The following is a 12,977-nucleotide window of genomic DNA, read 5'->3' as shown; positions in this document are numbered from 1 at the left end:
GACACAAATTAAAAACAGAATTCAGTCCAAAAACAGAAAATCAAAAACACAGTGTGAAGAGAGAGCAGCGGCAGCCAAAGCGCGCCAGCGTTCACTCTCCCTTCACGGCAGCCATCTTGGACACAGACTTACAGGATTACATTAGACAAAAAAATCATCCCCCCACAATGGATACCACTGTGGAGGAAGGCACAAAGTCCAGTCCCCACCCCAAGTTCACCCCAAAGTCAGGCCTATTGAGGCCACCGCAATTGCCTCTACGGAGGCCCGATGTTCCTGGCCGTTCTCACCGGGTGGTCTTGCCCCGGCGTCGGGAGAGTCCTCTCGGCGGCTGGGCCACCTGGAACGGCCGCTTTCTAGCTGGAGACCGCGGCTTCCGGAGCCGACAAGGCCGCGCCGGTTTGGAGCTCCCAGGCTCCCGATGTTAAAGTCGGCGCCGCCTCTCCGCTCCGCAGACCCGCAGCCCGGAGGTGTTGCTCTCGGCGGTCCAGCTCACCAGAGCTCCAGCGCGTCGCTCCAGCGCGGCGACCCAGGCAAGGCATCGCCCGCTCCACTCCGCTCCGCGATAGCGCTCCAGCGCTGTGCCGCCACCGAGGCCGAGATGCTGGGCGGTCCCCGCCAGGAAACGGCGCTCCAAGCCCGCTGGTAGGCCACGAGGACGGGTCGACGGGCAGTGAAAATCTTTTGTTGCGTGCTATCCAGTCAGCGGAAAGACAATACATGATTACAATCAGTCCATTTACAGGGTATAGATACATGATAAGGGAATAACGTTTAGTTCAAGGTTAGGCCAGCAAAGTCCAATCAAGGAGAGTCCAAGGGTCACCAATGAGGTAGATAGTAGTTCAGCACTGCTCTCTGGTTTTGATAGGATGATTCAGTTGCCTGATAACAGCTGGGAAGATACTGTTCCTGAAACTGGTGGTGTGCGTTTTCTCATTTCTGTGCCCTTTGTCTGATGGTAGAGGGGAGAAGAGGGAGAGGCCAGGGTGCGACTAATCCTTTGGAGATCTAATTTGGCATGACAATTCTGCAATGTAGAGAACTGCTTGATTCAACATCACATTTTAATCAAAATTTGGCAGAACAGACTTTGTCCACTTTAGGCACTATTACAGTTGGATTGTTCAGTCACTTTGAATTGTCTTTACTGAAACATTGTTTTCCAATTTGTCTAATCCTTCTTCCAATTTGGCCTACAATAGATTCATTTGTATCTAGCCTGATATGAATATGGGCATTGTGACCCACTGTATCAATATAGAGATCCTGGAATCTTTCTCGCTACTTTTCCAATGCCTTTTCCATTTTAGATAAGCACATGGATGAGCAAGGAATAGAGGGATATAGGTCGTGTACAGGCAGATGAGATGAGGCTGAAGAGCCTCATATACTTGTGCTGTACTGTTCTATGTTCTTTGACATGTCTCTTTGAACTACTTTTTGGTCTAATTTCAATTTTCTGATCTGAGCATTGATTATTTAGTGTCATCGACTGTAATGACTCAATAAACATTTTGTCTTTCCTATTCTTTAATATCTTGACTGTCCTCCTTTGTTAAGGATACTTGATAGAACTAACGTAGGTATTTTGTTTACTATTGGGCAACATTACTACCATTTTAATGCGCATGTAAATGCACTGATCATTTAGTCATACATTTGGCTTGAAGTCATTTTGAAGTTTACCATTGATGCTGGTGAACTCTTGTATCAAGCTTTATTTAGTACTCAACAGGTGCTATGTTCAGTGACGCTGTCCCTGCCTCATACTGCCACAGTGGTCACTGATACTGATAGCTCAAAGTCTTGTTGACACAAAATCAAGTGACACAAAATCAAGTAACATTTATTTTGCATGTCAGGTTGCCAACTGGTATGCACACATTACTTGCTCTACTTTGGGGTAATGGCAGTGATGTTGAGCAGCATAGGGATCAAGGAGAGCTGATGGAAAAGCAAAAGACAAAACCCTGGAAGAACTCAGTGGGCCAGACAGCATCTGCGGAGAGACATGGACAGATGATGTTTCGGGTTGGTACCCTTCTTCAGATTGATGGAGCAGAAAGTTTGGAGAGAAAGTGGTGAGGGGAAGGGATGGGGCATGTGCTAGGTGGATTCAGGTGAAGGCAGATAAATGATAGATGGGTGGAAATAGTAACCAGGGCTGGAGGTAAAGTGGAGTGGATAATAAGGCACAGATGTGGGATCTGATAAGATGGAGAGTGAAATGTAGTACCAGAGAGAAATAGTAAGTGGAAGACAATGGGCGAGTGGGCTGAGAGAAAAACGGGAGGAGAAAGGAAAATGAGTGACTCAGTCGGGAGGGGTGGGAGATGAGTGGTTGGAGGAGGGGAAAGGAATTGGGTGATGGGAGCAGCGGAAATAGAAAGAAAGTTCTAGAAAGTTCTAAAAAGAAAGAAATGTACGGGGTGGGATTTCCCAATTTCAGTGTTCATGCTGTTGGGTTATAGGTTGCTCAAGTAGAACATGCGGTGCTGTTCTTCCATTTTGTGCGTGGCAGTTGTGGAACCCGTGGACAGACAGCACAGGTTCGTTTAGGAATGGAAAAGGGAATTAAAATAGAAACATAGAAACATAGAAAATAGGTGCAAGAGGAGGCCATTCGGCCCTTTGAGCCTGCCCCGCCATTCAATATGATCATGGCTGATCATCCAACTCGGTATCCTGTACCTGCCTTCTCTCCATATACCATGATCCCTTTAGCCACAAGGGCCACATCTAACTCCCTCTTAAATATAGCCAATGAACTGGCCTCAACTACCTTCTGTGGCAGAGAATTCCACAGAATGAACTGATAGAAGATGTCTGCTGTGCAGATAAATTATACATTTACACTGAGACTATGCTAAGGCACATTTCTAGTCTCATATTGCAGCTTAAAAGAAGCATGGTTAGTTAAACAAATCTGAATCAGGATCTAGAATTTAATTGAAATAATTTCAAGTTTGGAATCAGTGATCTGCTGAAAATAGTCTGGACAAAAAGCAAATGGATGGATTTGAAACCAGAGTAAATTTCCCTGTCACAATATAAATATGGGGAATTCCACATCATAGCAAATTCCAATGCTCTTAGTCCAAATGATTAATGTTGGTTCACCTGGTAATATTGGATAATATGGTGCTGCTATTGCTCAAGCTTTATGATAACTGCAAACAATTTCATACGTTTTTCTCCGGTGTCACCCTGTAACATGGTGGGAACTGCATTCAGTAAGTATCCGCCTGGTGGAAGGTTGACCCATGGATGTTTAAATGGATTGTTCAATGCTTTTGGATGCTCTGTTTGGTCATGATGCATGGTATGTCTGATGCGCAGCATTTACTACTTTGCAGTAATCAGCAAGGTTAATAACATGAGATGCAGGATCTCGTTACGGTCTAAGATTCCAGCTTATGATTGCAGTAACTGTACAATTAGGACGGGATTTATTGTTGTGAGCTCTTCACAATGTTGACAGGAAGCTTCAGTTTTCATTAATTCCTCTTACTTGAAGAAGGGCACTTGCCTACAACTGCATCTCAATGCTACAGAGAATATATTTTTAGAAAAGTGTGGTCTTTAAAGCTGGAAGAATTGCAAATCATTTAACATGTTTATCGAAAAATAAACATCAGGTGTAGAATAAAAAGTGCTATTCTCGCTACTTGTGTAGGAAGACACTGCAGATGCTGGTTTAAAGTAAACATAGACACAAAAAACTGGAGTAACTCGCGACCTGAAATGTCACCTGTTCCTTTTCTTCAGAGATGCTGTGTGACCCACTGAGTTACTCCAGTTTTTTGTGTCTATCTTTTCTTGCTAGAGATCTCCTGAATATTTATTTTGCATGTTCTGTTTATTTTAATGTTAGCAAAGCTTCGTGCTTGCTAATGAATGTTGCTATCTGCACCAAAGTAAAGCAATTGTTCTATTGAATGTTTTGTAGCAGACTTGATACTGCATGGCAACTTTAAGCAGATCAATGCAGACTCAGCAAAATCACCACATGTAAACGTTGCTGGTGAAAACGTGACACCTTTAATTTAGTTCTTCAATTAACATTCTCCTTTCCCACAAGGTCCCAGAATCACATACCATCATTCGAAAGGTGAGAACGATAATGAAGTTAAATAATTTGCAAATATTGCAGGGTGCTTGTCTCAATTTGTAGAATTAGTTCTTGTTTTATTGCATATCTTGCGACACCTTTATAGCTTCTCAGTGATAATTTTGTTTCCTATGAGACTTCAGCCACAGATTAGTATGCACAAGGTGAGAACGATAATTGGGAAATATTACTGTACATTGTTAAATGAGATTGAGTAAGAGAGTCTTTTTTTATAAGCTATTGAATGGCCAATTTGTCTGATTTTCCACTAGGGCTCAGGACCTCAAACAATTATTCGGGAGGTGAGAACAGAGGTAAGGATAACTGGAGAAACATTTAATAAAAGGAAAGAATACATCCAGTGTGATGACACCAAATGCAATGATTTATTCAGTCGCTAAATTATTGCTTTTCTTTCCTCCAAGTATTCGGAACCACGAACGGTCACTCGAGAGGTGAGAACAAGATAATTGGGAATACTTGGTGATGAATTTGTTTATAGGGGAATGCACACATTCTTGGCTTGGCTCGCCAAGTACACATACTAGTACACACTGGGGCCCAAGATGTCACATGTAATAGAATCTCTCCACAATTGTGGAGGTAGCCTTGAGGAACAGGCCTCGTAGATTGCAGAGAGGATGGTTGGTGGTGTTACTGGTGGGGATGCCTGATCAAAGGAATTTGGAAAGCAGAGAGTAGATGGAACCTTGGGGAAAGATTGGAAGGGCGGGATGTGGAGAGTTGGGTGAAACTTGGGTGATGGGAGACCATCCATGAGAGATCATGAGTTGAGGCCATTGGGACTCCAAGACACCTACGAAGACGAATACCTGGAGGATGATATACTCCTTGGCTCCAGTGGTGGTCCAGGTAAGGTCAGGTCTTTTAGTTAATATTGCAGCAAGGCTAAGCACTTGATGTGGGTGCACATGCCCAACAGCCTCAATGTGCCGTGGAGTAACGTGCATGGAGTGATGATAACCACTTACGTCCTCATTCCTCTGCTCTGACTTCTTTCAAATCAAAGAAGTTTGAGCATTCTTGGTTTATAGTTATAGAATTAATTCCGTGTGCTGTGGAAAATCTGGCCATCCATTCAGCTCCTAAACTGGTGTGTTTTTTTTCCAATCAGGTCTCAGGGCCCCAGACAATCATTCGGGAGGTGAGAAAAATGTCAAGTCAAGTGAAGGGAGAATATTTGACGCGGAGCGATTCACTTGTTCATGAGGAAGAACTAATTCTGTTTCATTCTCTTTTTAAGGTTCACCATGAACAATCTGACTCAGGGCTGCCTGTCCGGAAAGGGAGAAAGAAAAAGAAGGTTGACACGTCAAAGTTTATGACCCCTTACCTGGAACACAGTGAAAAGATGAAGGATCTATTCAGTGCGGTATGAAATATGTATCCATTTAGTGGCAATGCATGTTTTTCTTCAATGTTCAATCCATCTGACACCTTGTTGAGGAGAGCTTCCTTCACCTGTGTGTTATGGCAATGTCTGATGAGGGCATTACATCTAAGCCCTAGAGAATCATTATCTATATATTTTTTAAGGTTTAATTGTTTAATTAAATGAATACTGTAATTAAAATTACAACGATCGTGAAGATGCAAGACCTTTGCAAGCATTTGGGGCGTTTCACAGGTTTAATAGTTGGCGAAGACTGATAATGAGGTTTAAATAGCAGTTGAAGTATTTCTCCAGGCTAGGCATGCCTTACAGTAACATTTATGTTCAGAAAACACCAACTATGTAGAAGCCGGTGAAGTTGACTCTATTCGATCCTATCCATTTAAGTGTGGACCTAATGATAAGAGATTGGTGAGCATGGGTATACTGATGGCCTGCTCATCTGTACCTTGAGATTCCAAACCTCTGGTTACTTAACAACATCCAGCCATGTGGTCTGACCCAAGGCCTAGCATTTGGATCACTGTGCCTATTTTCCAGGGTGCTTGAATCGAGCATTAAGGTCAGAAGGTCATAAGTGATACGAGTAGAATTAGGCCATTCGGCTCATCAAGTTTACTCCACCATTCAATCATGGCTGATCTATCTCTCCCTCCTAACCCCATTCCCCTGCCTTCTCCCCATAACTTCTGACAACTGTAGTAATTGAAAATCAATCTATCTCTGCCTTAAAAATATCAACTAACTCGGCCTCTACAGCCTTCTGTGGCAAAGAATACCACAGATGCACCACCCTAAAGAAATTTCTCCTCATCTCCTTCCTAAAAAAAGTCCTTTAATTCTGTGGCTATGACCTTTATTCCAAGACTCTCCCACTAGTGGAAGCATCCTCTCCACATCCACTCTATCCAAGCCTTTCACTATTGAGTATGTTTCAATGATGTCCCGCCTCATTCTTCTAAACTTCAGAGAGTACAGGCCCAGTGCCGACAAACGCTCATCATAGGTTAACCTACTCATTCCTGGAATCATTAGGTCAATTCCAAATTCAAACTGGGGACCTATCGCCCCTTCTGCAACTTGTTCAGTTCACGTGGTCATTCTTCGAAGTAACTTCTACAGGTTTCCATCTAGTTAAATTGTTGCCTTTTAATAATTTTCCAATCATTGTGGCACTCTTCACAGCCATCCCTCTATTCCTCTTACTCTCCCATAATGCAGAACATTTATTTTCTCAACCGCAAGGAGGGTTTATGTTTTTCTAATATTGACCGGTGTTTTGGAGATGAGCTTCACAATTAAACCAGTTAGGCAAATGGGCATCTGGTATCCGAGATACATGTTTTCCATGGACTAATGCATCCTGACAAGGCCATCATAAATGTTCCATTGGTTGGAACAGCAAAGGAAAACTGTCTGTAAGGCTGGCACAGTGGCATAGTATTAGAGCTGCTGCCTTACAGTGCCGGAGACCTGAGTTCAATCCTGACTACGGGCGCTGTCTGTACAGAGTTCGTACATTCTCCCAGTGACTGCATGGGTTTTCTCCGGGTGTTCCGGTTTCCTTCCACACTTCAAAGACGTACGGGTTTGTAGGTTAATTGGCTTTGGTAAAATTGTAAATTGTGCGGAGGGTGTAGTAGGATAGCGTTAGTATATGGGAAGATCACTGGTTGACATGGTGGGCCAAAAGGCCTGTTTTCCAGCTGTATGTCTAAAGTCAGTAAGTGCTCAGCTCTGAATCTTGGCATGTTATTGCCCCCTTCTGGTCCAGTGCCGAAGATAATACTCAGCTGCACTGTAGAGATGCAAATATCATCAGGAGGATAATAACGACCATGTTGATAACCTTGCCTTTGGGTGATTTGAAGCACTATTACATCATTATTATCATCATCATCACCATCATCGTTGAAAACATCAACGGGCACATTGCCTTACAATGCTATGTACGTCAGTGATCGCAACTTCTACTGAAGTGTGGATGGCCGTCGGCTCATTAGGAACTCATCTGTCCTTTGACAGGTCTTGTTTTTGATCCTGCTGGGGGTCCAGAGCCCTCTCCTCACCTGGCAAACCAGGTGAGGGAGACGGTTTAGTCGATGACTATCCGACCATGGAGCAGGTAGCACGGGATTACATAGTACCCCTGGAGGGGGGAACTCCCCCCCCCCACCTGACCTAACTATTACACACAGGTGAATTACTCGAATGTATTTTTACAGTGATTGCCACAGAATCAGACGTTAGGTCATAAAATGTGTATTTGATAAATTTGGCTTTAAGAAATGTGATCTCTTTTACAGAACAAATACAAGGAGAAATTTGAAAGTCAGAAAGGGAAACCTTACGCTGTCACTTCAGACACACCGGAATTAAGGAGAATTCGCAAGGTTCAGCAACAGCTCAGTGAGGTAGGAAACTGGTTAATATTGTTGGTTGGTGACATGGGCCATCACACATCCACGGCCCTCAGCCTCAGTACCGGCTCTCCACAGGGCTGCGTGCTGAGCCCCCTGCTTTACACCATCTACACATATGACTGCACCCCCGCCCACCACAGTAACACCATTGTCAAATTTGCGGATGACACCATGGTGGTGGGGCTCATCTCTGGGGGGGATGAGTACGCCTACAGGGATGAGGTGGAGCAGCTGACAGTGTGGTGTGGAGAGAATAACCTGCTCCTCAACACCTCAAAGACCAAGGAGCTCATAATAGACTACAGGAAGAAGAAAACGGACATTACACCATTAATCATCAGAGGGGACTGTGTGGAGAGGGTGGCGGATTTCCGCTTCCTGGGAATCCACATTGAGGAGGACCTGACATGGAACGTGAACACCTCTGCGCTGCTGAAAAAGGTCCAGCAGAGACTGCACTTCCTGAGGGTGCTCAGGAAGAACAACATCGCCCAGAGACTGCTGCTGTCCTTTTATCGGTGCTCCATAGAGAGCATCCTAACATACTGTGTATGCGTATGGTACACCAGCTGCACAGCGGCTCAGAGGAAAGCGCTCCAGAGGGCTATTGACAACGCCCAGAAGATTGTCGGCTGCCCTCTCCTCACCTTGGAGGACCTACACAGTTCCCACTGTCTCAAGAAATCCCAGAACATTATAAAGGACATTTCCCACCCCGGACACTCCCTGTTTGAACTGTTGCCATCAGGCAGACGGTACAGATCAATGAGGACAAGGCCAAACAGACTCAAAAACAGTTTTTATCCCACAGCAATAACTACACTTAATATAGCCACCAAATGAGCGCAGGTGCGCTACATACCAAAGGGATTGTGCAATCAACAGAAGAATGTATGGTTGTGTGTTTATGCTTGTTTTTTTCATGTTATTTATTTTAGTTGTTTATTTCAGATATTCTCTTTTACGTATCGTTAGCTTTTAGATAATGTGTGAATGGTGCATTGACTGGTTGGCATTTTTAATTTCGTTGTACATGTTTACAAGTTATAATGACAATAAAGAACCTATCCTATCCTATCCTATGATCCACTGAAGAATTTAACACATAATTAATCCATATATTGTACAAAAAAATTGGATATTCAAAACTTGCGTTAATTTAATTCCTTTATTTCTCCTCCTCTGCTACTCCAACACAGATTAATCTTTTAATCTTTTATTCATTCTGGTACTAGCACTAAATTACTATCTGTTAGACCTGCAATGGCAATGAGGCCAAATCCCTACCCAAGAATAAATCTAAAATGTTTTGGAAAGATTCTTTCTCTAATTAATTTGATTCAATATTTATTCCTCCATATAACAATAGCAGAAACAATATCACAAATGCAATGGCAGAAGGGCTATTTAAATTTGTTTTTGCTTGTTTTGAGATCTGGCATTAATGACGGCCAACATTTGTTGTAATTTGTGATTATCCTTGAGAACGTGATGGTGAGCTGCTTTCATGGAGTCATGGAGTCATAGCATGTTCAGAATAACACTGAGAAACAAATACAAAATAATAATGGTCAGCATGAATTAGAAAAAATAAGATCGGACTTTGTGAGCCTTTTTAGATCCGTTGACACAGTGAGAGAACGTAATGAGTGCAGTCGTAGGTATAGTATATCTGGATTATTAGAAAATATTCACCATAGGCTCATAATAAAGCATGGGATGTGTGAAGTCGGGGACAAAGGTTGCATGAACCTTAGAAATGACAGATTGTGGAATGGCTTCCAGCTCCCTCTCTTAATGTTATAGGAAGAAATTAAATTAAATTTACATCTCACATTTAATTTTTGAACAATTATTTGGAGGGAGGCTTAATCTTGCCTCATCCAGAATGAAATTTGGAGAAGGAATCTCAAACTGAGTATAAAACAGAAAGCATAGAAGTGTGGTGAAAGGTGATTACAGATGCCAGCAGAAAGTAGGAAGTTGCATTTCACAGAAGTAAGATTGGGGCCACTGTTAAAAATCAATGATTTGGCTTGGGGTTTGGAAGTCCCATTCTCAAAATTGTGGGCGATACTAAACATTGGATTACAATGATTATGAGGAAAAAATGCAGAAGGAGATGAATAATTTCATTTAATGGACTTAGAATGTTTTCTGGCACCTGGAGGGCATCACTATAAAAGACCTCCAGAGGAACATTCACGAGAACACATTTACTCAAGGAGCAGTAAGTATGTGTAATGCACCAAAATGGTTGAGTGAAATAGCAAGGCTAAATAACCAGAGGACAGTGAAAGGGATAAAAGGATATATTGATGCAATGACTGAAAAAGAGTGGGAGAAGTCTGGGAACATATACATTCTTTTGGGAAGTTAGTTGAGTGACTGTATCATTACTGTAAACTCAATGCATTTGTTTGGAAAAATTGTAATTTCTTATTTGTTTTCATTATAAAGGTTAAGTATCGTTCAGATGGTGATAAGGCAAGGACGATGTGTCATGTTGATGGGACATCCCGGGACATTGAACATGCTAAAAAGGTCTCACAATTGGTTAGCAAGGTAACAAAGCTTGCATTTTACTATCTGAGCCTAATGTATTTTATATCATACATCATTTTATTTAACATTGTCATTTTGCTGCATATGCGACTAAGATTAGTGACACCCCCATTCATCTGCTTGAATAAACAGGTGCTGTATAAACAAAAATGGGAAGAATCAAAGGACATCTACCATTTGCCATGTGATGCACCTGAGCTAGTGCGAGCTGTGAAATTTGCCGAAGCTTTCAGTCCGGTAATTGAATCAATCTATCAAACTGAGCCTTGGCAATTGTTGAGCAAATGTTGCTCTCGTGATCTTTTGCCTGCATAATTGTCTGGTTTTAAAACGGTCACAATATTAATTGTTATTGCGAGAAAGAGCAACATTATTGAGGGCTATTGTATGAGTCTGGTGGGAGTCTTATTTCGAGGACCGCGAACAGGTGGGCTCCACCTGTGTGAACTGTGCAAGTTTCCGGGCTAGGTTTTGTGAAGGTACAAATGCCATCTTAAATCTGCAAGGCCATAAATGATCTGAGGATAAAAGGTTGGGGATTTCATCTCTCTTGTTTCATTTACACAAAGCATTCAGTTGATAATGGCTTGTCTGACTTCACCTGATGTGCAGAGGTTCAGGCAAAGATTAGGGTCTGGATCTTCATGTTTGTGGAGGCTAATAGTGTAGCTGAAAGACCTTTCCATTGATTGTCTTTCTATGTAAAAGCAGGCACCTCTGCAGACATTGGTGTTTGAAGGAGGATAGATACATCACGACAAGATTTACTCCAGTAGAGGATACTATATAACCCTGTAAACATTGGTGGGAATGCTGAGAAGATGGGAATGGAAAGATATTCAGTGCCTATGTTTATCATTATTTTGCAGACAGTATTTTTTGAATTGTAGAAGCAGAAAATGAAATCAGGTCTGAGTATGCAAGCCATTGGATAGATAGTATTAATTAGTAGATTAAAGTTGCTATGTTGCAGGTTTTGTTTTTGCAGAGATGTAACTTGTTTTGACATGTTATTTTACAACTTTATCTACAACATTATTTACAAAAGTTACCTGTAAATTTTAGTTCAGAAAACTTAATTTTACCCAATGCTCCCATGGTCTATTGAGATCAACATGTACTAAGATCTCTGTTGAATGGCTTAAAAACAGATGAATCGTAAAATGAAGTGACTCCTAGTGACCTTTTTCCCAGGGCATAACTTGGGTAATTCTAGAGATGATCGGGATGTATAGGAGTGAGATGGAGCAGCCTTGTCTTCAGGCTGCATTGTGTTTTCTTTTATCTCCTTCCCAATAATATGACAACGATTGAGAATACGCTGTGTGGAAACATTATAGCATGGATATATTACAATAATCTCTTCCTTGTGGTGGGATAATTGAAGAAAAGTCAAATGGGTCGAGCAAAGTGCTTTCAAAGATTTCATGCTGATATGGGGGCTTTTGCTCAGTTCCAGAACTCTGCAAGTTTTGCATTATTATTGGTGTCCTCCTGTTGCTCACCTGCAGTGTGGACCTATTCTAAAAAAACAATTATTTTGAAATAGTGTTTTTCATCACAACTATTGTCACGGTTATCGTTGAAACCTTAAACACTGAACTGACGTGATTTTATTCCTTCTCTTTCGCTGGAAGAAATTGTATAAAGAAGCTTGGGAGGAAGAAAAGCCTTTCTATTATCCGTACACAGACAGTCCAGAGCTGAGACGTGTTGCCAATGCTCAGAAAGCCCTGAGTGATGTAAGTAATTTGGTCACACCTACTTGGGTATGTTAGTTAAAGGAGGTTTCCATACAATGAACACAAGCATTGAAGTGTGCTGCAATTACTTTCACTTATCACCAAAAAAAGACATAGAAACATAGAAAATAGATGCAGGAGGAGGCCATTCGGCCCTTCGAGCCAGCACCGCCATTCATTGTGATCATGGCTGATCGTCCCCTATCAATAACCCGTGCCTGCCTTCTCCCCATATCCCTTGACTCCACTAGCCCCTAGAGCTCTATCTAACTCTCTCTTAAAAATCCATCCAGTGACTTGGCCTCCACTGCCCTCTGTGGCAAGGAATTCCATAAATTCACAACTCTCTGGGAGAAAAAGACCAATGATGGTGATAAAATGTACCGGGCCAGACAGCACAATTTGTTTTACTGCTTCCCACACTCCAAAGACGTACAGGTATGTAGGTAAATTGGTTTGGTAAATGTAAAAAGTATCCCTAATGTGTGTAGGATAGTGTTATTATGTGGGGATCGCTGGTTGGCGCAGACCCGGTGGGCCGAAGGACCTGTTTTTGTTTTGTATCTCTAAACTAAAGTGAACTTGTGTGGTTATAATATCGATGCACGGAACAGTTAAAAGAAAAAAAAAGACCAAGAGGAATACCTTGACTTCTACCTCCTTATCGAATGCACTACACTTTCAATTAAGTACATAGACAGATTTTCTGTGCTAAGCAT

At 42.1% G+C, this 12,977-nt stretch overlaps 1 protein-coding gene across 50 annotated transcripts in view; it reads left to right on the top strand.

Annotated features, from left to right (window-relative positions):
* Positions 1–12,977, top strand: part of neb (nebulin) — a 224,129-nt gene that overhangs the window by 14,158 nt on the left and 196,994 nt on the right. For 46 of the 50 annotated variants that reach the window (XM_033024753.1, XM_033024790.1, XM_033024793.1 and 43 more), the window contains 9 exons: positions 4,085–4,114; positions 4,387–4,428; positions 4,540–4,569; positions 5,250–5,279; positions 5,379–5,507; positions 7,835–7,942; positions 10,412–10,516; positions 10,649–10,753; positions 12,154–12,258. In XM_033024753.1, coding sequence (XP_032880644.1) covers positions 4,085–4,114; positions 4,387–4,428; positions 4,540–4,569; positions 5,250–5,279; positions 5,379–5,507; positions 7,835–7,942; positions 10,412–10,516; positions 10,649–10,753; positions 12,154–12,258 — 684 coding nt within the window. The remainder of the gene's footprint in view (positions 1–4,084; positions 4,115–4,386; positions 4,429–4,539; positions 4,570–5,249; positions 5,280–5,378; positions 5,508–7,834; positions 7,943–10,411; positions 10,517–10,648; positions 10,754–12,153; positions 12,259–12,977) is intronic. The other 4 variants (XM_033024762.1, XM_033024763.1, XM_033024752.1 and 1 more) reach the window with 3 other exon arrangements.

This window comes from Amblyraja radiata, chromosome 7, assembly GCF_010909765.2.
Source record: "Amblyraja radiata isolate CabotCenter1 chromosome 7, sAmbRad1.1.pri, whole genome shotgun sequence".
Lineage (NCBI taxonomy): Eukaryota > Metazoa > Chordata > Chondrichthyes > Rajiformes > Rajidae > Amblyraja > Amblyraja radiata.
The sequence above is the reverse complement of the archived record's forward strand: the minus strand, read 5'-3'. Positions and strand labels throughout refer to the sequence as shown.